This window comes from Malus domestica, chromosome 10 (assembly GCF_042453785.1).
Source record: "Malus domestica chromosome 10, GDT2T_hap1".
NCBI classification, from domain to species: Eukaryota; Viridiplantae; Streptophyta; class Magnoliopsida; order Rosales; family Rosaceae; genus Malus; species Malus domestica.
This window is the reverse complement of record NC_091670.1, coordinates 31,679,566-31,701,884: the sequence shown is the minus strand read 5'-3', so window position 1 is coordinate 31,701,884 and position 22,319 is coordinate 31,679,566. Positions and strand designations below refer to the sequence as shown.

The following is a 22,319-nucleotide window of genomic DNA, read 5'->3' as shown; positions in this document are numbered from 1 at the left end:
TTGGAAGTTCTTTTAAAATAATTAAACATCAATTATGTACTTTTTGCAAGAAAGACTTCAAGTACTATGAAAAGTACTTCTTGCAAAATAGAACAAAAAAAAAAAAAGAAACGCTTCAAGTACTTTGAAAAAGTTACTACTACGATCTTATTTGGTTAGTTAAGATTTGAGGATGCAAAATATCAAGACCAAAAAATCATCGCTTTCTATGTTAATCTAGTATATGCTTAAAATGTGTATTCTGAACATCTTTCTAATTATTTATTGAATATAAGTTAACTACGAACTTAAATTTCGTAACCTTATTTTCTCTATGTACAATGATATTTTGCTCTAAGGTGGGTTCGTCAACCAGCTAACCATAATAATTAGGGAACTTTAACGAAAAGCTCCCGGTACTGTTCACTTTAACGAAAAACCATATTTTTACACTAAAAAATCAATCTTGGTACTATTCATTTTACCCTTTATTTTGTCCTTATCGTTAAAACTCAAAATTTTCAAGCCCTTTTCATTAGTTTTCCTTAATAATTAAGCATCGAACAAGGCATCAATAACAGTTAAATCTAAAATATTTTACTTACAAGTAAAAAAATACTACTGGACATGAAAAGAGATGCTAAAAATCTTCTCTTTTGAACCTTTTTCTTCTACCATCTCCTTTCCTTTTACTGCCTTGCAATATTGCTTAATAAACGGAACCTTTGTTTTCTAAGTCATCCTTTAAAAACAAACTTTAAAAAAAAAAAAAAAAATCCAACCAAATGAGACTTTGCTTGACTCGTTCGATTAGCATTGTCATCATTTTAGCGTTTAACTAGAAAAATATGATTTGTCTATTTATCGGATGATTATTAGGTGACCAAACAATTTTAGATTTAATTAATTGTTTGTACTGAGGATCTCTAAAACTTGACCTAACCTAAACAATAAACGATTCAAATTGTTTTGCAACGTTACAAAATGAGAAGAGAAATTAAAAAAAAAAAATGAATTAAAAGGTCCAATACAAAGTTGATACCATTTCTCGACATTAACTAGCAAAGGGTTGTGTTTATGTAGTTTTCATGTCAAATTAATTATTTTAATATGTCGTGTCATGACACCTAAATTATCTTAGTGGATTTAAGAATTCAAACCCCAACCCAACCTGTTAAAATTAACAGGTTACACCCATTATGAACAATATATACTTTAACAAATAATCAAATAAAATATTTCATACGAAATTACTAAATATTAAGGAACAATACATACTTTAACAAATAATTAAATAAAACATTTCATGCGAAATTACCAAATATTAACATCAAAATTCGTAAGTTCGTTTTGATTCAACAATAGGTTTACAACAATTTCATTAAGCACTGCAAGTTTACATCTGCATGCCACATAAACATTATTTTCAAAACATGTCGTATTACTACAAATATCAAATGTTTAATGATACAACTTGTTCATAATTTTCCCTGTAATTTGGTCCTTATAAAGGTGAAGAGAACAAAATATCATTAAAAGGGTAAATGTTAATTTTTTGTTGACCTTCATATTTGTGACACGTATTAATTATTTTTTAACATGTCTTTTATTGATGGTCGATACATACACGTGAGCATAAGAAGAATAGAGTTTGAAATTAAAACGAAGATTCTACGAGATTTTTAGATTTAGTGGCTTTAAGTTTAACACGTTAAAACTAGTTACTCGTAGGTAGACTTGACCAACTCTTTAATAACAGGCTCAACTCTACTGTAGCATGATATTGTCCGTTTTGGACCCCGACCACGCCCTCACGGTTTTGTTTCTGAGCTCACACGAGAACTTCCTAGTGGGTCACCTATCATGGGATTGCTCTCGCGCACTACTCACTTAACTTCGGAGTAAGCCAGTGAGCTTCTAAAAGGCCTCGTGATAGGTAATGATGAGAATATACATATAAGGATCACTCTCCTAGGCGATGTGGGATCTAACAATCCACCTACCTTAGGGGCCCGACGTCCTCGTCGACACACTTCCGGCCAGAGATTAGCTCTGATACCAAATTGTCACATCCCAACCTGGGCCCCCACCATATCCTGGGCTCAACTCTACCGTAGCATGATATTGTCCGTTTTGGGCCCCGATCACGTCCTCACGGTTTTGTTTATGGGAACTCACACGAGAACTTCTTAGTGGGTCACCCATCATGGGATTGCTCTCGCGCGCTACTCGCTTAACTTCGGAGTTCCAATAGAACCCGAAGCCAGTGAGCTCCCAAAAGGCCTCGTGCTAGGTAGGGATGAGAATATACATATAAGGATCACTCCCCTGCGCGATGTGAGATCTAACAATTGTCCGCTTTGGGGGGTGGATTGTAACATCCCACATCGCCCAGGGGAGTGATCTTTAAATGTATATTCTCATCCCTACCTAGCACGAAGCTTTTTGGAAGCTCACTGGCTTCGGGTTCAATAGGAACTCTGAAGTTAAGCAAGAAGGAGGCCAGAGCACTTCCAGGATGGGTGACCCACTGGGAAGTTGCTCGAGAGTTTCCAAAAACAAAACTGTGAGTGAATGGTAAGTTCAAAGCGGACAATATCGTGCTTAAGTTAGTGGAATGGACCTGCGATGTGGTGGACCCGGGCCGGAATGTGACTTGACCTGATGACTCACCCAACGTGTTAATTTTTTTATTAAAAATTTGTTATTTTCATACCATTTTAGATAAAATTAATGAGTCACGCATAAAATTAATAATTAGAATTCCCAAGGGAGATGTTGAATAATAAAATGCAAGACGGTTGTGTCACAGGAGGAAGAGCGAAGGAAGGTAGTAGGAAGGAAGGCAGTCCGATCCCCAAGAAGGCCGGCAAATCTTGGTCAAACACCCACATCATTTGAAATCTAAAATTCTGAGAAACAACACCTAATAAAATATAATAAGAAATAATATAAAACAAAATAAAAGCTGGACTATCAGTGCTAGCTAGGTTTTTTATTTACTAGGGTTTAGGCAGTAGGGTTGTTGGCGTATGGTGGGTGGGTGGGTCGGTGGGTGGAGATCCAAAGTGTCGAGACAAGAACCACCCTCTGATCTGAAGCCAAAAAAGATTCCGAGGTGGCTTATCACCACCCTCAACGTACCACCATGCTGTGGGAAGCAAGCTATGATGATTGATGAGTTTTTATGAGATGTGACTGCCTTGCCAAAAAGAGAAGTGGAAACCAAAACCACATAAACCTCTCCCTCCACTCTACCACTCCCTTTTGAACGAGAATCCTCTCCGGATACTCTAAGGCTTTCAAATTTTTTTTAATTATGTTCGTTTATCATACATCGTGCGATCAGTTTTTATCAAATACTATTTATGTTAAATTTTATATAAAAATATTTAAAATAATTTCTAACTGCATAATGTACAATGAACGAAAACAATTAAAAAATAAGAGGATCCTCGTTCCTCTCTTTTTGTTTCTCCCGCCCTCTACCACCATCTCTGGACCAGAATTACAATTTAGACCACCTCATTTCTTAGGCTTTTGTTCTTGCACCAAAGTGTGACCAACTAAAAACTTTCATTTACAACAAAACTACATTTACAAACCTTCACATGACTGGTGCCGCGGCAAATTTACTGTGATTGGTTTTTATTGGAACATATTATATGGTATCATTAGTGTCGATGCAAAATTTCACCGTCTCTTAGTTAAACAAAAATGTATCTACAAAGCAATCAACACATTTGATCAAAGACCTAAACCTCACACGCCCACGAGGGGTGTTAGGCCAATGGATATCCAATGCTTAAGTTAGTTTTCTCTTAAAAGAGTAAGTGTTTAGGGCTTTTAGGGGTAGCAAAAGCTTACCGAAATTTGATAGATTTGATAGAATTGAAGTCAATCTTCAATTGGGAATGTATTAAAGATATGATTTGGGTAATTAATCATTATCTTTGATGCTTTGACTTTTTCTTGCCAATAGCAGGTGAGCTGTGGGCAGTTGTATTAAGCTACATGGACCTTCAGAGGTGTTGAGCTGCACGTGGGAGTATATGAGGAGTTTGCCTATTTAATGAGAGCAATCTTGTATTTCTTGAGCAAAAATCCACGTGTTGTCTTTAGAGTTTTTGGGATATTCTAGGCTCTACAAATACAACGTCAACATGTAACTTTTCAAACTGTCATACCATAAGATGAAAGAGATGGAGAAGGTTGCAGTTGCAAGTTAGGACAACAAGCATTATTTACAAACCTTCAGATAAATGGTGCCACGGAAAATTCAATGCGATTGGTTTTTTGTTGGAACATATTATGGTATCATTACGACGTCAACATGTAAACTTTTTAAACCGTCGTACCATAAGATGAGAGAGATAGAGAGGCTTGCAATTGCGTTTGATGATGGAAGAATAAGGAATTAGAGTTCTAGTCCATATGGTGTTTTGTGAATTAATGTGGTAATGAAATGATCATTCAGATTGAGGCACAAGTAAAAAATGGGGTATGATATCCACACCTCTTTTTACTTCTCCCACGTCGTTTTGGTTTTCGGTCGTCGGATTAAATTAAAGAAGATCAACGGACATAAATTAACATGGATGTGTGAAACGTAAAAAGAGGTGTGTGGATAGCACACCCCGTAAAAAATATCAAATTATTTGATGAAGTCGACTACTCTCGTCTTTTGGAAGGTAAAAGCTAGTTTTTTTTTTTTTGCAAGTCAGCTCCAAATCATACTGACCAATTTGAGTTTTTCTTTTCTTTTCAAGAAAATTGGACTAGACGGTGGTTTCGTCACGGCTGGAAAGACTTCACATAGGTATTTCATGTTCCTTCTGATCACCATCGTGTGATTTACTAACGCCAGAAATTGAAACGAACACATGTTGTGTGGAATATGGATCTAAAACTAGAAAGAAGTGTCACACCCAATAAATGAATGACATTTCAATCAAAGTAGACGAGTTATCAATGTCTTTGAGAAAATCATGTCCCAATCTATCCAATTTTGTAAATGAAAGTCATTTTTTGACCTTAGTAGACACAATTTAAAAAAAGGTTGAAGGGTCAAAGTGAAAACTCCTAAACTTTATGGTGCAAGTATGATCTTAACCCTTTCTTCTCTCTATTCTAAAACCGGGGGAAAATGGAAAAATGGAAAAATGAAAATAACGAAACTGGGATATGGAAGTTTATCTCCAAATCGGATTTTTTTTGTAATTTTTTTTTAACAGCTTATCAAGGATTCTATTTAACAACTTATTAACTCTTAATGTAGGAATTATAACATTCGAGAAATTTCGAAACAAAACATATGACAAAGAAATTAGCCAAATAACTTGTCACCATATTAGTGTTTTGATGTGCATGCGTTGAAACTAAAAATTATTGAGTTTACATAGAGTGCAAGCCAAGTAACTACAAGTAACTATGAGTTAACTACGTCATTTTTGTGAATGAGGGTGCATCAACTCGCATTCGAGCTTAGTCGGGCAAGTAAAATAGATGTGGTGGTGGTGTTGAATGCATTGCTAACTTCTGTACTCGAGCGATGACGGCCAAGGAAGGAATACCTCTCAACCTCGGATTTTAGAACCTAACAACAAGGTTGTTTAGATCACTGCGAAGTTCAGGATCTCCTGCACCAAGTTCGGTTGCTTGGACTGTACTTGTGAGAATATAGGTGCGCCGAATCGGTATCAGGGTGTAGGAACACAGGTACTCAAAGAGATGAGAATTTTTATTGTGAATATGCATCGGCCATTTGAATGTCGAACTGCAAAATGTACCTGAGATTAACCAATTATCGAACACTCCACTTCGCTGGAAAGCTAATGAAGTGATCTCTTTCGGTGAATAAGTTAAAAACTCTTCACTACCCTTATGTGGAAGAATTCTTCATTTACTGACTGGAAAGACCTCGTGGATGCCTAATGCTACTATCAGTTTCATCAAGGCAAGTGCATAAGTTTCCTCGAGTTGTTTTCGTTTCGATGTTTGCGTATTGCACCTGCACTGATGGTATGAAAATCGCTTGGTGTTCTGCTGGAAATTTCTGCTGTGAAAATCGCAGCACCTCCCAGACGGCAAAAGTGCCAATACCCATCACCAACCCACCCCAAAATTTTTACCCAACAGATCCAGATCCAAACCCAAATGGAGGGAGAGAGAGGGGGAGAGAGAGAGAGAGATGCAGAGGGAGATTGACGCGTCGAGAGCAGCAAGAATTGGTGTTTGGGGATGATCGGAGAAACAAACTGAGGAGGATGCAGAGGGAGAGTTTAGAAGGTTCTGGTGGAACCATGGAGGTTCCAAAAATTTCTGTTGAGTTTTAACTCTTTAAAACACATATACTAGTGTGAAATCGTATAAAAAAAATTAAAATTTGTCTATTATAAATTAAGGATATTTAAGTAATCAACCTAGTTTTCATTCTAATTGAAGTGAATTAGTAAGCAACTTATATGGACTCAATATCATTTATACTACGATTCCAGACAGTTTTAGTAAACAACTTCAACAGGAATCTGATTCTGATTCCACCTCATTTCAATTCATCCTCAATTCAATTCCTCTCAATTTGATTACGGATTAGTAAACGCGCCCTTAAATCTTTTCATAATCTTACTTCCACGAGAACTCGGTCAATCTGATTCTATTCGTAGGCCAAAAACCCCCTAGCCTGAAAGATATTTACTGGGCTGAGAACTGTGATCTTTAAGCCAACCCTTGTCGGCTTACCAATATCGTTGAGTAACAACTTTGACTAAACTTTATTCAGATTACCCAATTTAACGTCTCTTTAAGGGGGTGTTTGTTTGCCCTCACTAAACCTCGTTAGATTGAACTGGCTTAACTAGGATTGCTAAGCCGTATTTGGTGTGAAGAAGGACTAGCGTTAATGAGACCAAGTCGGATTCGTCCCGACTAAGTCCTTCGCTAGTTAGTCTTGGCGAGTCCCCCCGAAATGTATGGGATTGTTAGTTCTGTCTCCAAATCTGCTTCCTTTTTACACTGCATGGAGTCGGAGAGAATGGATGGAGTCGGAGGGAAGAGATGGGAGAAGGTTCCAGAGGGAGGTAGAGTAGGAAAAAAGAAAGAAAATGGTTAAATTAATATTATTAGATAAAATAATAAAATATTATTAGATAAGTGTTAAATAATATAATATTATAGTTTGTTTATATTCTGCTTTTTAGTCTGACACTGCACCAAACGCTTCACTAAACTAGTCCATCTTAGTCTAGTCTAAGCCAGTCCAGCTTAGTCTCTGAAGCTAGTTCAGTCTGAAACAGTCCGGTGCAACAAATGCACCCTAAGTGTCACAACTTGTTCAGGCTTCTCATATGTAAACCTTTGATTGCCTCACATTTAAAAGAAAAACCCTTCACGAAGCTGAAAATAATTAGAAACAATTTCTTAATAGGTTAATTTTCTCAGGTAAATTAAGCAAATGCATATCCCATAAGTCCATGACTTAACGTAGGAAGCCTCCCAAAAAATTAAAAGACAATTTGCCCAAAAAAAAAAACACGTAGGAAGCCTCCCACAAAATTAAAAGACAATTTGCCCCAGTAATTCATAGGTCCGTTGGGGTCCATGTAAACAAGTCTAAATAAATAAAGAAAACTAATGTAAAAGATTTGAAAACTTAGAATTTTAATCAAAATGACAAAAAAAGTGTTGTAAGTGAATAGTATCAGGTGTGACTTTTTATAGTAAAAATATAATTTTCGTTAAAAGTGAACAATACCAAAAATGTTTCGTTAAAATTCCCAAATAAAAATATAGTTTTACATTTCAGTTTAGTTTCTAATAAAGCATAAGCTGCCCTTTTGAAACTTGCCTAACCTCCTCTACCCTAATCTTCAATTGTTTAAGCCTATAATATATAATTATAGGAAAATTTAAATATCACGTGAACCATAAAACTAATTAATTCCAATATTAATGTATTCAGAGTACAAAGCCTAAAACAACACACACAAAAATGAGACTCTGACAAGCAAAAAATAAATAAAAATTTGATTCATCAATTCAGAGCTAGAGCTGGGGCCTCTTCTGAATCTTGGCATCATTTCCCAAATTCGGCAAATAATAACACTTTGAGAAATGGACACTCTTTCTGGAAAGTCCCCGAACACTATCTCCAGAAAGTCTTGATAATTTGACGTTAATTTTTATATTAATATTAGAACAAAATATAATGTGACAGTCCAAGTATATAAGGTGACATATTTTTCGCAGCACTTTTAGTAACAATTAGATATTAATAAAAGAAAGAGTGCTCTGCTAAGATTCTTATTTTGAAAACTTGCCATTTGAGATATTAGATTGATCGAAGAGGAGATTAACCTATAAGCTTAATTTATCCTATCCTTGTTTTATCTTAACAAAATATATACAGCAAATGAATTAAATTAACAAAAACTTAAAAAAAAAAAAAAAAATCTCTTCCACCAGGATTGCAATTTGTCTCGTCTTCTTCCCATGCCCTCTCTCCCCTCTGCAGTCCTCCTAAAATTTGAATTCTCTTTCAAGATTTGTAATCAAATTGTGCTCTATTGGCTTTGTAATCATAAGGAGTGGGAGATGCACATCAACTCAACACAATCATCCTTTTGGCGATTTGAATTATATCAAAGAGGCACACAACAAACGTGGTGGTGGCCACTGTTTGATGTGAATTCACTGCAAAACGGACGGCAAAATACGGGAAGTGCCTCCAATAAACTTAGGGCTTTTGATAATGTCTGCAAGGCCGCTCGTTTGGACCCGTTGGCAATGGGGGTTCGAAATCTAAGGAAACACCTCTTTTGTTGAGAGCTGTCCCACATCGGTGAGGAACAAGGTTTGCTATATGCTTCTATGGTCTTGGATTACTCCCCATATTGCCAATTAGTTTTATAATGAAACCTCATTTTCATCATGGTATCAAAATGGATTGTTCTCGTGTGAAGCCAAACGAGCACATGCTCTCTACGTCACCCAGTTGTTGTCCACATGAACATGTTACCTCAATTTCATCTTTTTTGCCAATTGAAAGGAATTTTCCCCGATGAACCTTTTCTTTTTTTTGTTATTTATTATTATTATGATATAACAAAGATAATTTAAGCTTATAAGTTAATTTACCTTTAAATTAATCTAATGACGATAATTTAAGCTTATAAGTTTAAATTAATCTAATGACTCAAATGAAAAAGGACAGCACCACCCACTGTAATAAAAATTCCAAAAAGAAAAAGAAAAACAGTACATGGATAAGTTCAGCATGTTGATTGTAGCAGTCGCACAGCCTAGTTTGCAAGTCCTACGAGCATCCATCGCGCGTGCAACCACCCGCCAAGGTCAGAGAATAGTCTTGCACTAATGATAATGGAAGAAGAAGGTGGATGGTTGGACTGGTTAAACGACACCGTTAAAGTCTAAACATGAACACAACAACGACATAGCTACATCAGGATCAGACCCTCAGAATCTGCCTCATATTTACATACAAAACACGGCGGAAAATATGAATGAAACGACGCCGTCAAATCGGGGTTCCCCGAATTCCGGATTCAGGCGGTTCGGTCTGTCCGGTTCTTACTTTGACTATGATGATGACTATAATGGATGTGCTGGCCGCGGTTGTGGCCGGAAACGCTGCCGTTTCCTTCTTTCTTCTGCGGGGCCGGACCCGAAAATAGCTGTCCGAACCCGAAAACCGACCCGGACTTGGACGAACCGCGGAGGGAGCAAACCGGAACGTTGAGAACCGGAGTCACTCTGACGTTGGCCGAGTAGGACCGCTCGATTCCTCTGTGCTTCAACCTGGGCCCACCGTTGAAGCTACTTGGACTGCTCGAGCTACGCTCCAAGCTCTGGAAGACTATTTTCCCCGACGAGTTCATTCTCGGCGAGTCCACCGATACTCCCCTGCTCGCCACCGTACCCGATTCCCCCGCCGCCCTCATCGGACTCCGTCCCACCCTCGACTGATCAGCCGCCGATCTCTGCTTCGTCGCCTCCCGAGTCTTGACCATCCGCACCCGCGCCTGCCCCGGGTTGGTCCGGTGGATAGAAATGATCGGGTTCGGTTTGTCCGAATCGAGCGAGAGCCGTGGCAGGTCCTCGTGCTCGTGGCCAGAAGACGAGGAGGAGAGCGAGAGGCGCGAAGAAATCGAGACCGATTCGCAGTCCGAGTCTCTAAGCAACGGCAAGCTCAGGGTGGCGTCGGAGCCAGAGGGGGAGGAGGACAGAGATTTCGAACTCCTGTGAAGGAAATGCTTCAGAGATTTAGGCGCGTTTGAGCTCACAAACGCCGGCGTTTTGTGGCCCTCGCTCTTCGCGTTACCGTTGGTGGTGGCGGTGCTGTTCTGGTGCTTCTTTAGGCCTAAGAGCTCCCTCCACCTACTCGAACACCTCGGGGCCTTGGGAGAAAATAGGTACGGGTCCGCACCGATTAATTCGGGTCCCCGGAGGTACTTGGCCGTGTCTGGCGATCTGGTATCCTCCGTCGAAGTGGGATCGTTGACCGCAACTTTGACTGAGGAGAACTGAAGCGGCATGAGCTTCCCGCCTGAAAAGAGCTCGTCGGCGGGAAGCATAGCCACCGGATCTTCCAACCGGAACTCGAACTCGCCGCAGTAGATCTCCGGATCTGGACCTTCCGGCGGATGCTTCACCGGAGACGAGGCCTTGGAACCGCCGCCTAGCTTCGAAGCGCCGTCGTCGCTGGGGGACTCGCGGCTGAAGGAGATTCTAGGACTCAGCCATCCGTATGACCGGAACGGCCCCGGAGGGAACTTCTCCGGCGACATCCCGATGTTGTTGACGCAAGCGGAGGCCATCTGTAAAACGACAATGTGGTAGTCCGTTTGGGGTCGGAATCACATTGCCGGAAAAGCGATGGTGGGGGGGGGAGGGAGGGAGAGATCTAGGGAGGCGTGAGCTGGCGGTTTAGGGTTTGGGGGAGTTATAAGTCGGGGAGAAAGGGTGAGTTGCTTGTTGTACTTGAATACGGAACATAAAACAGATGTGGGCATATATATAGCACAAGTGGAAACGCTCCATTTTATTTGTGGCCACGTCGGCCTCCTATCATTTCATGTTATTAGCGCTGCTGCTGCTTTCCCTGTCTTGTATTTTGGGTTTTTTTCGTTCATCTAATTCATGGTCAAATCTTGTTAATTACTTTCTTCCATTTTTTGCGGTTCTTAATTATTGAAGTTAAAAAGGGAGATTTGGTCATAGGTTTGTTTTTCGTGCGGTTCACAAATCAAAGGAATTGAATTTAGGATGTGACGTATGGAACAGAAGTTTGGAATTCATATCCAGCTACTAAATTATCCTGTAGTTAGTTACCAAATAGATGCTAGGTTGATTGTGTTGATCTTGCAATCTCATTTTTGGAATCAAATTGGCCTTCGTTGATCATGTTATAGAACATACAAAGGTCATGTAATAGTTGGTGTATATCATAAAAGATGTTTTTTTCTAAAGATTTTAAAATTTCATATTCAAAAGATATTTATATAGATGTTCAAAATAATTGTGGCTTAGTCTACTTGAATTTAATTTGGGTTACTCTATTTGATCAAAACTAGGAAAATAGTCGGAATATATTAACATCTTACATATTGTGGTTGAAATTGGATAAACAAGGCTAAATTGTAGCAAATGTTCCTGATCTATACCACAAGTTTAGTTTTCGTCTCTAAACTCTTCTAATAGTTTACACTGTCCTCGAATTATGCCATTTGCTGCATTAGTAGTCTTTTTCATTAACTCCGTCAACTTTTTCGTTAAGTTGAGTGATAAAATACGAATTTCATCGAAAAAAAAATGAATTTTTAAAGAGAAAGATCTGGCTCCTAAAAGATTGAAGAGAAACTCCTTAAAATACCTCATGATCTATTCACATAATTTCTTGCTTAATTACAATCAGAACTTCTTAAAATCGACTTAACGATCTTAGCTTAAAGAGTCAAGTTCTTCTCTTTTTAAAATAAATTAGATTTTTTTTTGTATGAAATACCACTATACGCTTAAATTTTGACAAAAAAGAAGACAAATTTGATGGAATGACCACTCATGCATCTCAGAATTAAGTTGAAAGGTGAGAGAAACTAATATAAAAGTTCAAAGATAAAAACTCGAAATGGGGTAAAATTCAGAGATATTTGCTACCACGCACTCGACAAACAATGATAAAATTGTAGAACACACACAATCATACAAAGAACACTAACTAGGTCTGGCTTGAGGGCAACGTCATGAGTATTTGTAGTCTTATACCAATTGAGTATATATAACTTATGCATCATGTAGTAAATGCCCGGTCCACTTTCAAGTAACCTTTTAATTCGCTATTGCAGAGCTCACAACGAGAGAAAAATATAGCTGTTTTTGGGCTTGGACACACTTAAACCTTCAAGCCCACCAAGTGCACCTCTTTTTGGGCTTGGAAGAACTTAAGCCCATTTTTAAATTTGCTCATCAAAGTGACAATATTATCGCCTCTTTGAAGTTTGGTTGCTTTCCGTGTGAGGCCTTTCTGATAATGTTTTTGCTACTCTATGACTAATGCTCGACGGCACAATGCAATTGAGTTTAGTTTGTTTATTGTTTAGCATTTCATTACGCTCCCAAGTTTTAGTAAACGTAATTCTTATCCCCAAGTCGTTTAGGGACGAATGACGACAATGCCGGTGAGCACGTAACGTGTTTTGATGAGATTCCTAACCAAAGTTGACGAAAGCGGTACCAAACGCGAGAGGAACAAATTCATCGGCAAAATTTTTACTTTTTCAGAAATACTGCTTATCGGGGTTATGTCGGAAAAGTCTTGAGCCACTGAAGGATATGGATGCCCATGGAATATGGAAGGAAGTTGAATCATCTGCTGTACGTTACTTTCACGCTATATTGTTGGAAATTTAAGTAGTTTAAGTAGAGATTTCATCACTTTATAAGTCTTTGTCATTTATTAAAAGTGATTGGAGTAATAGGACTTGGAGAATAAAATTGGGCTCACCCTTAGGGTTGGGCTTTGGGATCCACTAATTAATTGGTAATTAATACATAATTAATTATCAAAAGATGGGCCTTGGGGCTCTGAAAATTAAAATTTAAATAATTTCGAATTTAATTAAATTAATTTTTATTTGAACAGACTCATCTTTTCAGATAAACTTTGAAGTTGATGAAGTCTGAAGTCAATGAAAAATGCAGAGAGCACTGCACCCCATCTGAAGAAATGTCTCCCAACAATCACATCTCATTCTTATACCTGTTGCGAACAGACATAATCCCACTATATATACATCCGTTTGCATGACATTTAGTACACAGAAAACATAAATCTCCTTCTATAATCCATAACATTCTTATTGAGAGTACCACAAGGAACTTCGCTAAAAGTTAAGTTTTCCAGTGCTGGAATTCTAACTTGATCGTTGAATCCTGGTGAAAAAGACGTCCGGAAAACTACAAGCACTGAGTAGGGGTGAAATTTCTGTTTCAAGGACATTGCGGTACGCAAGCCTCGATCTTCAATATTTCTGTTTAATATTAGTTCATTGTTCATACACTATTTATTTATTAGCATATATAAATTTATCAAAGATTGTTGACATATATCCAACACATATTACTACAAAATACAAATGCACTCATACTTTCTGATACTTCCATTTTACATCAAAAGAAATAAGCCGTACTGAGACTTTGTTTGCTTATTCACATCCAAATGACATGTCACCTATACGGCTATACTGCTTGCTCCAACTTGTTTTTGAATCTCCGTTTCTGAACCAATTTGAAATCACTTCTGTTTACAAAGTTACACAGATGCTGATGCAATTATTTTGTATTTGACATGGATGATGCAAGATTAATGTAGCATTATTTTTTCTGATGATGTAAAATTAGGATAGCTCTGATGCAGATATTGCTGGGGCCTCTGATTATACAGGGAGGGCTAGGCTCCCAGAGAGGCTGTTAATATTGGCGTAGCAGGGTCGGACGGGCTTTCGGCTGTTACGTTGTGTAGCAATACGAAGGACCTATTGGCTTTAGGATAAGTTGTAGCTGTGGGAAGGAGAATCATATTTTAAACAGCGATATCAAGCTGTTCGAGAGGCTTAGCATCACACTGTGATCAAAATTTCCATGACTCTGCAAGTGTGCGGAAGTACCGGTCACCTTTTCAGCATATTTACAAGAGACTGGGCCTTGCACCAAGCCCTCACCCGTCAGCTCAACTCAGCAACCAAAAGACTCGAACAACTTCACGAGGAAGGACTCGGGGTTATTATCATTATGTCAGCCGGTTCTCACAGTCTCGGAAGTGGTCGAACTGTCATCCATTTATCTCACTCAAGCGGCATCATGCCGACATAGGTTGAAGGATCGAGTTGGGATGCAGTCAGTTGGCTGTGAATTTTCTGTTAGTATTAGAACGAACTTTTAATCCTCCCTGTGCGGTATGACTCACAGGTAATATGAAATCAAGGATGGTTTACACCAATGGAGAAGATGATGCAGTGAGATAGAGATGAAGAATGCAGAGAATGTGACTCTGCATATTGTTACTATTTCATTCCACCGAGAGTGAGTGTGCAGTAAAAATCACACTCCTCTTAATTGCTATTACAATTAAACTTGGCAGTATTCAAAATACATCCATTCAATCCTAGCCATCCATCTTACATCCTATGAGATGAAGACACATATACACTCACTTGTTTAAGACCTATGAGACTTAATAAGAAAGCATACACACAATCCTAGCAATATGAGCTAGAAACCAACTGCCACATCAGACCACAATTTACACACTAACATTTTCGCCTGAAGGGCCAAAATTGCAGATATCAAAGTGGAGGAGAGGTGGTTCAAGAAGAAGCAGGTCCAAAACTTGATGAGCTCAGTTGCCCTATTTACCACACAGCTAAGAAGAGCGTCAAATTTGGGTGCGGCCTTTCTCTTCAACCCATTGTGTACCATGTTCAAATGATCAAATCATATCCCTTTTCATTGGAGCAGTTTAGACTTTAGAGTAAAAATATCATTTATATTAAAAAAATGAGGATTTAGAACATATACTGTAGAATCAAATTAAAGACTCGTAATCTTCAACCATTTGATATAGTACTTTTGTCCTCAATTCGAACTGTTATCATGCCATATTTCCTCTATTACCTATTGATTTAAGGTGAAACCTCAACTCCAATTTTCATATTAGAGTAAGTTGACTAATATGTGAAAGTGCAACGATCAAACATATTCCATATTACCCTTATATATTATTCATGCATTTAACTTGATTAATTTGTCACATGAAATATCGTTTTATATTAGAAAATTAAGGAACTTAGCATATTTTATAAGCAGTTAGAGTGTTTTGTTGTTAGGTTTTGTTTGGTTTCTCAAAATACATCAATTACACTTTTCCATACAAAATAAAATAAATAAATACGTCGAATACATAGCTAGGTTTGGTTTTGGGTTTAAAAAAGTTAGGAAATAAAAAAACAAAGAAGGCCATCATAGTGAGACCACTATTCTTGGATTGGTTGGTTGAGATGCAGGTGCCACTGTTCTAAAAAGCGATCGAAGCAGCCATTTAGGTGACGTTGGACGGTGGACCACTGCCACAATTATTCTAAAAACGTTCAATAAATTGGTAAGGACCAACAAAAAGGAAGAGGATCCTCTCCTGAGCTTACGATGGAGATCTTCTGACCACGAAATCATGACTGTTCAAATTTAATTTAACGGTTGCAATTATTATAATTTTTAGAGGGTCCTCCTATTTGGAGTCGTTGAATTAAATTTGAACGACCCAGATTTCGTGGTCAGGAGGATCCCTATCTTGAGCTCAGGAGAGGATCCTCTTCCCAACAAAAATATATGGACCTAGAAGTGTTACAAAACCATTAGAAATAGCCTTAAAATATAACACATACTTATATTTTATAAAATATAATAAATTTATTGTTGAAAAAGGTCTAGTTAGCTCTAGTAGTCTTCTTGCCGTCCGACTAGCGTATAGTGATTTCAATAACGTTGGCAAGTGTGAAGTGACAAATCTTTCTTCTCTATATAAAATGTTAATACAAAACCATAGAAAACAAATATAAAAGTGTTGTAATGTAATATGTGAATGATCCACAAGAATAGTTTGTTACTATTCATCCAAAGAAAAATCAAATGGACTATCATTCATATGAAGAAAGTTTGTGAAGCAAATAGTGTTGCTACAATAATCTTTTGCCTATAAAAAGAGAGCATATGGAGGAAGAAAGAAAGGGAGAACGAAAAGAAGAGAGAGGAGAAGAAGAAGAGAAAGAAGAGAGATACAGATCAATAAAATACCAGTGAGCTAGGCTAGAGAGAAGAAAGAAAATAGTGAGAATTATTTTTGTACTCTTATTATTTCACATAATGAAAGAAAGTACTACTGCTACCCCGATGACGTAGGCACACTTGTCGAACATCGTAAATATTGTGTCTTACATACTTTATATTCCAGTACATATATACCGTCGATTTTACAACAAAAAGAGAATAAGGTAAAATAATAATAACAATATAAAGTAATTCCAAGAAGATTGAAAGGGCAGGGGAACAAAAACAACTCAACTGAATTTCCCCCAACCCCACCCCAATTATCAATGTACACGTCTGCAGGTTGGCACTGGTTTTGGTTTGTCCACATCATCATGACACGTAGGCAAATTGAAAGATGGGTTGTGCTATTCAAATCCTACAAAACTTTAACAGCTTTTTACACGGAATTACTAGTTGACTTAACCCCCACTTTGTTTTCCCCTCATTATTTTTCATATTTATACACCTCCCACTTGCCCTTCTTTCTCTGAGAAAAGAGATCTCTCGCGACAAAACATTTCCTCTGCTCTCTCTCTCTCTCTCTCTCTCTGTGAAAGAAAATGAGCAACATAAGCGTGGTGGAGGCAAAGTTGCCACCAGGGTTCAGGTTCCATCCAAGAGATGAAGAGCTTGTGTGTGACTATTTGATGAAGAAGGTGACTCAATCTGACTCAATCCTTATGATTGAAGTTGACCTCAACAAGTCTGAGCCATGGGATATCCCTGGTAAGTTTGAGTTTCACATATATACATATACATAGATGCATGCATACATACATATACATATATACAAACACACACATATTATGTTCCTTTCTTCCGCAGGAAGTTATACACACACACACAGATATATATATATATACATAGCGATCATGCAAAAAGTTGAGTAATCCTTATATGCATATATAAACGTGTATATATGTGTGTGTGTATATATATATATATATTAATAACCTCATTATAAACTCCCATATTTTATAATTATTAACCAGGAATAAGAGAGTGAAAAAGGATTACATGTATTGCTGTTTTCAGCTCTTTTTTTGTTGAAAATGTTTTTTCTTGAAAATATGTATACCTATTGGCAACTCTATAAATACTATTTTTCTTTGGCTGTGTTTGTGCCCAAGTTTGTGGGGTGAGGTAGTGATAGCAACCTGAATGGTTAGAAATTCATACAATTAGGGCCTTCAAAGTGGTGTGTTCTTACAGCTGCCCTGCCACAACTTTGTAATTGATAAAACCAAATGGCCTCGAGTGGACCAATTATCATGTGACGGATTGAAAAGTGATGCTGATATATTAGCATGTTCTCGCACTTATTGTGATTACAGTTGCTCAAATTTTCATCAGAAATTAAAACAGAACTTGTTGAGGCAGTACTTTGATAAATGTTCAAAAATCAAAAGTACGTGGAATAAACTTTTAATAATAATTGTACAATAATATCCAAGTTGCTTAACGAATTCTAGGCAGTTATTTTATTCTTTCCTTTTTTAGTCCTCTATAAATTGACTTTTAGCTTTCCATTTTCTTTTAGGGTTTGCTGGATTAAGCAAACATTTTAGATTGGGTATAATTAAAGTTGCTAATTAAGTCTTCGTTCATGCTTTGTAAGCTGCTTTTAATCTTTGGATAGAACAATGGATTTTAGATGATAATAATAAACGTTATGTGTGATAAGGTATCACTCCTTTTTTTGTAAGATCCTCTTGTTAGGTTGCGAATCACATATTAGTAAATAATTATAAACTATATACTTTAGTTATGGTAACAATTTGACTTTTTTCTGCTTTGTCACATGGGAGGGAATCAAATTTTGGTATGGCCTAAAACTAACTCATTTCCATATCCATCCTCATTGTGGGAGTTAACGCAGCATGTTTAACAATATTTTGATCTTCTTTGGTACCACGACACAAAAAAATTCTACACTTGTAGAAAAGGATTATTATTTCATGTGGTCCAATATATTAGTCATTTCATATATGGAGGTAAACAACTTAATTTGAACCATGCTTGATGGATGTATGGTCCATTTTTAGTGTCCATACTTATTTATACCTGTTAGCCGTCTGCGCATGTATTCAATAAATTTTTTAAATTTTGCAACCATCTGTAAATGTAATAAATAGCTACATATGCATATATATATATATATATATTCTATAGTACATTTTCCTTTCATTCACAAGTGCAACACTAATTTTCACTAATAATATAACTAGAATATATGCGATTATGTATTCTGTAACTCATGGTCCCTACCACCATCTTTGAGGAAGACAGTGGAAAAGCAAGCTACAGAATAAAGCTTGCCTTTAATCGTACGGAAGCTCCCAAATATCTATTGGCAAATTCATTTCCCATGGTCCTATCTTTACGTAGTTTGTATTATATAATACAAAAATTTCGTAATCATTCCTTTTTGAAGAAATGGAAGTTCTTGGTTTTTTTTTCCCAACCAAAATTTGTGATATATAAAGCAAACCCCAAAGTCTAGTTCCCATCCCATTGCATCCACACGCGTGTATCCAACCAGGTTGGAAAGAATTAAAACTTTCGTACTCATCCTCACCCCAACCACTAGAAGGCTTAGGGCTTGTCACCATCATCCTCTAATCATATCTCCTTTGATTTTTCAAACATATTATTCTTTAAACTTTTATGTCTTTAATTATAACAAAACAATTATCTGATAGAAGTTCTCTTGCTAACAATTTTCATCGCATAACTATTGGTCGTCATTCCACTTTATACATACATCAACAGTTGATAATTATATATGTAAAAATCTCTTTACATGCATAAATAATTAATAGTCCTCATATATGTAAAAGTGGTTTTTTATAAGAAAAAAGGTACAATTATTTCCCATGCATGATTCATGATCAACGCGCACTTCAAAGCAAAGACCTCTTTTTATGAATTACACAAAAGAAAAAAGAAAAAAAAAAAAAGAAGAAACCTGTAGGTGACTTGGGCATGCAATTGGCATTTTATGTTCAATAATTTTCTTTTGAGACTTGGATACTGACCCCTCATCAACTGCATAATAGCCGGATATCGTTCAGCTATTTTGGTCATGGATGATGTTGAGTCACCACCATTTTCTTTTTTGTCGTCCTGTTCTGGTTATCAAGAAGTCTTCGGTTGACGTCACCGCATATTAATTTAATGGAAACTGGAACAAACCAAATTCGACCTGAAAAATATACCAATGGGTATTCTGAAAACCCTCCAGCTATGTTTTGTAATTGTTCCCACAAACTATTATTCATAATCATTAAGTTTTAACCCATATTAAGAAAAGAATACATGTGGCATGTTGTTGTTTGTTTCAGAGTACGTTTAGGTTTTAGGGTTACGGTCTTTTTGTTGCATGATGTCGTTTATCTCAGAGTTTAGAATTTAGGGTTAGTTTTGCTGCTTGTACGCATTCTATCAGATTTACTGTCATAACTTATTTAATAGAGAGAGTTCTCACTCACCCATGTAATTTACGTCCCTATTAGAAAGGTGGTTAGTAAAGTGATAGGTAATTAATATGGTCCAAATAACAGTATTGGTGACTCACTAAGCGATAATGTTTTGCAGAAAGTGCATGTGTGGGAGGGAAAGAATGGTACTTCTATAGTCAGCGTGATCGTAAATATGCAACAGGACTTCGAACAAACCGTGCAACTGCAACAGGGTATTGGAAGGCCACAGGAAAAGATAGGTCAATCCGTCGTAAAGGAAGCCTTGTTGGGATGAGAAAAACCCTGGTCTTCTACCAGGGCCGAGCTCCCAAAGGCAGAAAATCCGATTGGGTCATGCATGAGTTTCGGCTTGAAGGTCCTCCTAAAATCTCTCCTCTCAAGGTATGCTACATCGATCCGTTCTTTTTCCTTGTCAGATTTTAACAGTTATAATCAAAATACTCGGAAATATTATTCTCACTTCAGGAGTTATCTTACACTTCTTGAATTTCTACCTTGTATTTTTTATAAGGAATTAGTGCCAAATAACAATTTTCGTAATACATCATGCTTTGTCTTCGATCATATTACAAACACCCTAATATTACAAGAATTAAATGCAAATAAACTCTGATATATAGTACGTAGGTCAGCCAGTATAAGCAGAAAATGTAGTCTTATATAAGGGAAATATATATATCTGTGTGTGTGTGGGTAATACTAATTTTTTAAATTAAATTATATGAACATCGTTGATTGGGTTATTACTTAAGTGTTGATTAACATGATTACTTCTCATTGGTGACACATCATTTAGTTTGCAAATTTAGTCTACCTAACATTACTCTATATATACATACATATTTCCAACTAGTAATCTGCTGAGAATTTTAAATGGGTAATTGGGTGGCAATTAGCAAGTGGGATCTTACAAAAGAATTTTCATTATTTGTAATAAGATCTTTGACTTTTTTGAAAATATTTGTTTTTCTCCATATATATAGCCAAAACCTATATTTTTGTCCACTTGTCACGACTCGTAAATTATATGCAAAATTTAATCTTGATGGTAGCTGACCCAAGCAGATCCTTCTTCATATATTATATGTAGGTTTGTAACATCTTAGGAAAATGTATTTATATAGTTAATTCACATAAACTGTACAGCATTCTAATTTCATCTATGTTCAACTTTCCTACCATTTAAATTCCAAGGACTAATTTGTCCCTTCACCTAAAGTATTGTAACTAGTGGCTGCTAGAGCTGATTGTTATAAATTGACACGTATCAAACGCAATTCACAGGTTTATTCTTGGAAATAATAATAAACGTCGTTAGTAGATTCGAGATATACCGAAAATTTCTTCTACTTCGGCTTTTAACTTTTTTTATTATTTTTTTATGCTTCACATATTAATAAAAATAGTTTCCGATGCAGGAAGATTGGGTTTTGTGCAGAGTGTTTTATAAAAACCGAGAGATAGCTGCCAAACCCAGCATGGGAGTTAGCTGTTACGATGACACGAGCACTTTAACTCTGCCTGCCTTGATGGACTCTTACATCAGTTTCGATGGCCAAACTCAGATTCAGACACACACAGAGACTCAACCCCAAGACTATGAGCAAGTGCCCTGCTTCTCCATGTTCTCCCAGAACCAAACCAACCCAATTTTCACACACGTTGACATCACCAGTTCTCAACCAAGCATACCCACCAAGCACAATAATAATACCAACACAACCACATTTGGAGGGTTGCCAAATGTGACCAATTTTCTTGACCCTTTTTCATGTGACAAAAAGGTGCTAAAAGCTGTTTTGAGTCACCTTACCAAGATGGAAAAGTCCATTTATCCTACTTTGGATGGCTCATCACCAAGCTTTGGGGAAGGAAGTAGTTCAGAAAACTACCTATCTGATGTCGGCATGCCCAAGAATATTTGGAGCCACTACTGATCTCATCATTTCATTTAGAATTCAAACGGAAAGAAAAGAAAAAAAAAAGGATATGCGATTGTTGTAAAAAAATTAAAAATTATGTAGATATATATATATATATATATGCTTGTATTTTCCTCCATGTTAAGTATATTGCTTGTTTATGCTAAAAAAAGAAGAAGAGTATATTGCTTGTTTGAGTTCCAATTGTAGTTTATTATTTTCATTGCACGAGTAATCTTTCCTCCATTGTGGAATTTTTAAGGGTTAATTAGATCATAAAACCATGCATGGGCCACTTGGAGGCTAGTATTTTTGTTGTTGGATGAGATGATATATTCTAACATCATGAGATCATACCAATGACATTTGGTAACTGTCCATCCAAAATTCAAGTGTGAAAATCAGGGACGAAAGATGCATCTTTGGTTTCGAAGCTAGTTAGGAATTTGAATTTGTCTTTTTTTTTAAAGGGTTAGATTTTAATATGAAATTGGTTGGTCGTCATTTGTTCAATGTTTTTTTTTTCGAGTGGTTCATATTAAATTCATAATGTTTA

General features: G+C 36.9%; 2 protein-coding genes across 2 annotated transcripts; one reads left to right on the top strand and one right to left on the bottom strand.

Annotated features, from left to right (window-relative positions):
- Positions 1-9,177: 9,177 nt before the first annotated feature.
- On the bottom strand, positions 9,178-11,149 carry LOC114827704 (uncharacterized). Its single transcript, XM_029110019.2, has one exon. The coding sequence runs from the start codon at positions 10,812-10,814 to the stop codon at positions 9,543-9,545; it is 1,272 nt and encodes a 423-aa protein (XP_028965852.1). The 5' UTR covers positions 10,815-11,149; the 3' UTR covers positions 9,178-9,542.
- A 5,690-nt stretch (positions 11,150-16,839) lies between these two features.
- LOC103445767 (NAC domain-containing protein 21/22) lies at positions 16,840-21,967 on the top strand. Its single transcript, XM_008384806.4, has 3 exons — positions 16,840-17,085; positions 19,957-20,222; positions 21,260-21,967. The coding sequence occupies exons 1-3, from the start codon at positions 16,920-16,922 to the stop codon at positions 21,776-21,778; spliced, it is 951 nt and encodes a 316-aa protein (XP_008383028.1). The 5' UTR covers positions 16,840-16,919; the 3' UTR covers positions 21,779-21,967.
- The last annotated feature ends 352 nt before the right edge of the window (positions 21,968-22,319 follow it).

What these genes read in the sequence shown, in the direction of transcription:
- LOC103445767 (XM_008384806.4), top strand. Translation starts at nt 16,920, where the DNA reads ATGAGCAACATAAGCGTGGTGGAGGCAAAGTTGCCACCAGGGTTCAGG. An exon ending in TGAGCCATGGGATATCCCTG is followed by an intron (nt 17,086 to 19,956) that starts GTAAGTTTGAGT and finishes AATGTTTTGCAG; the next exon opens with AAAGTGCATGTGTGGGAGGG. An exon ending in CTAAAATCTCTCCTCTCAAG is followed by an intron (nt 20,223 to 21,259) that starts GTATGCTACATC and finishes TTTCCGATGCAG; the next exon opens with GAAGATTGGGTTTTGTGCAG.
- LOC114827704 (XM_029110019.2), bottom strand. Translation starts at nt 10,814, where the DNA reads ATGGCCTCCGCTTGCGTCAACAACATCGGGATGTCGCCGGAGAAGTTC.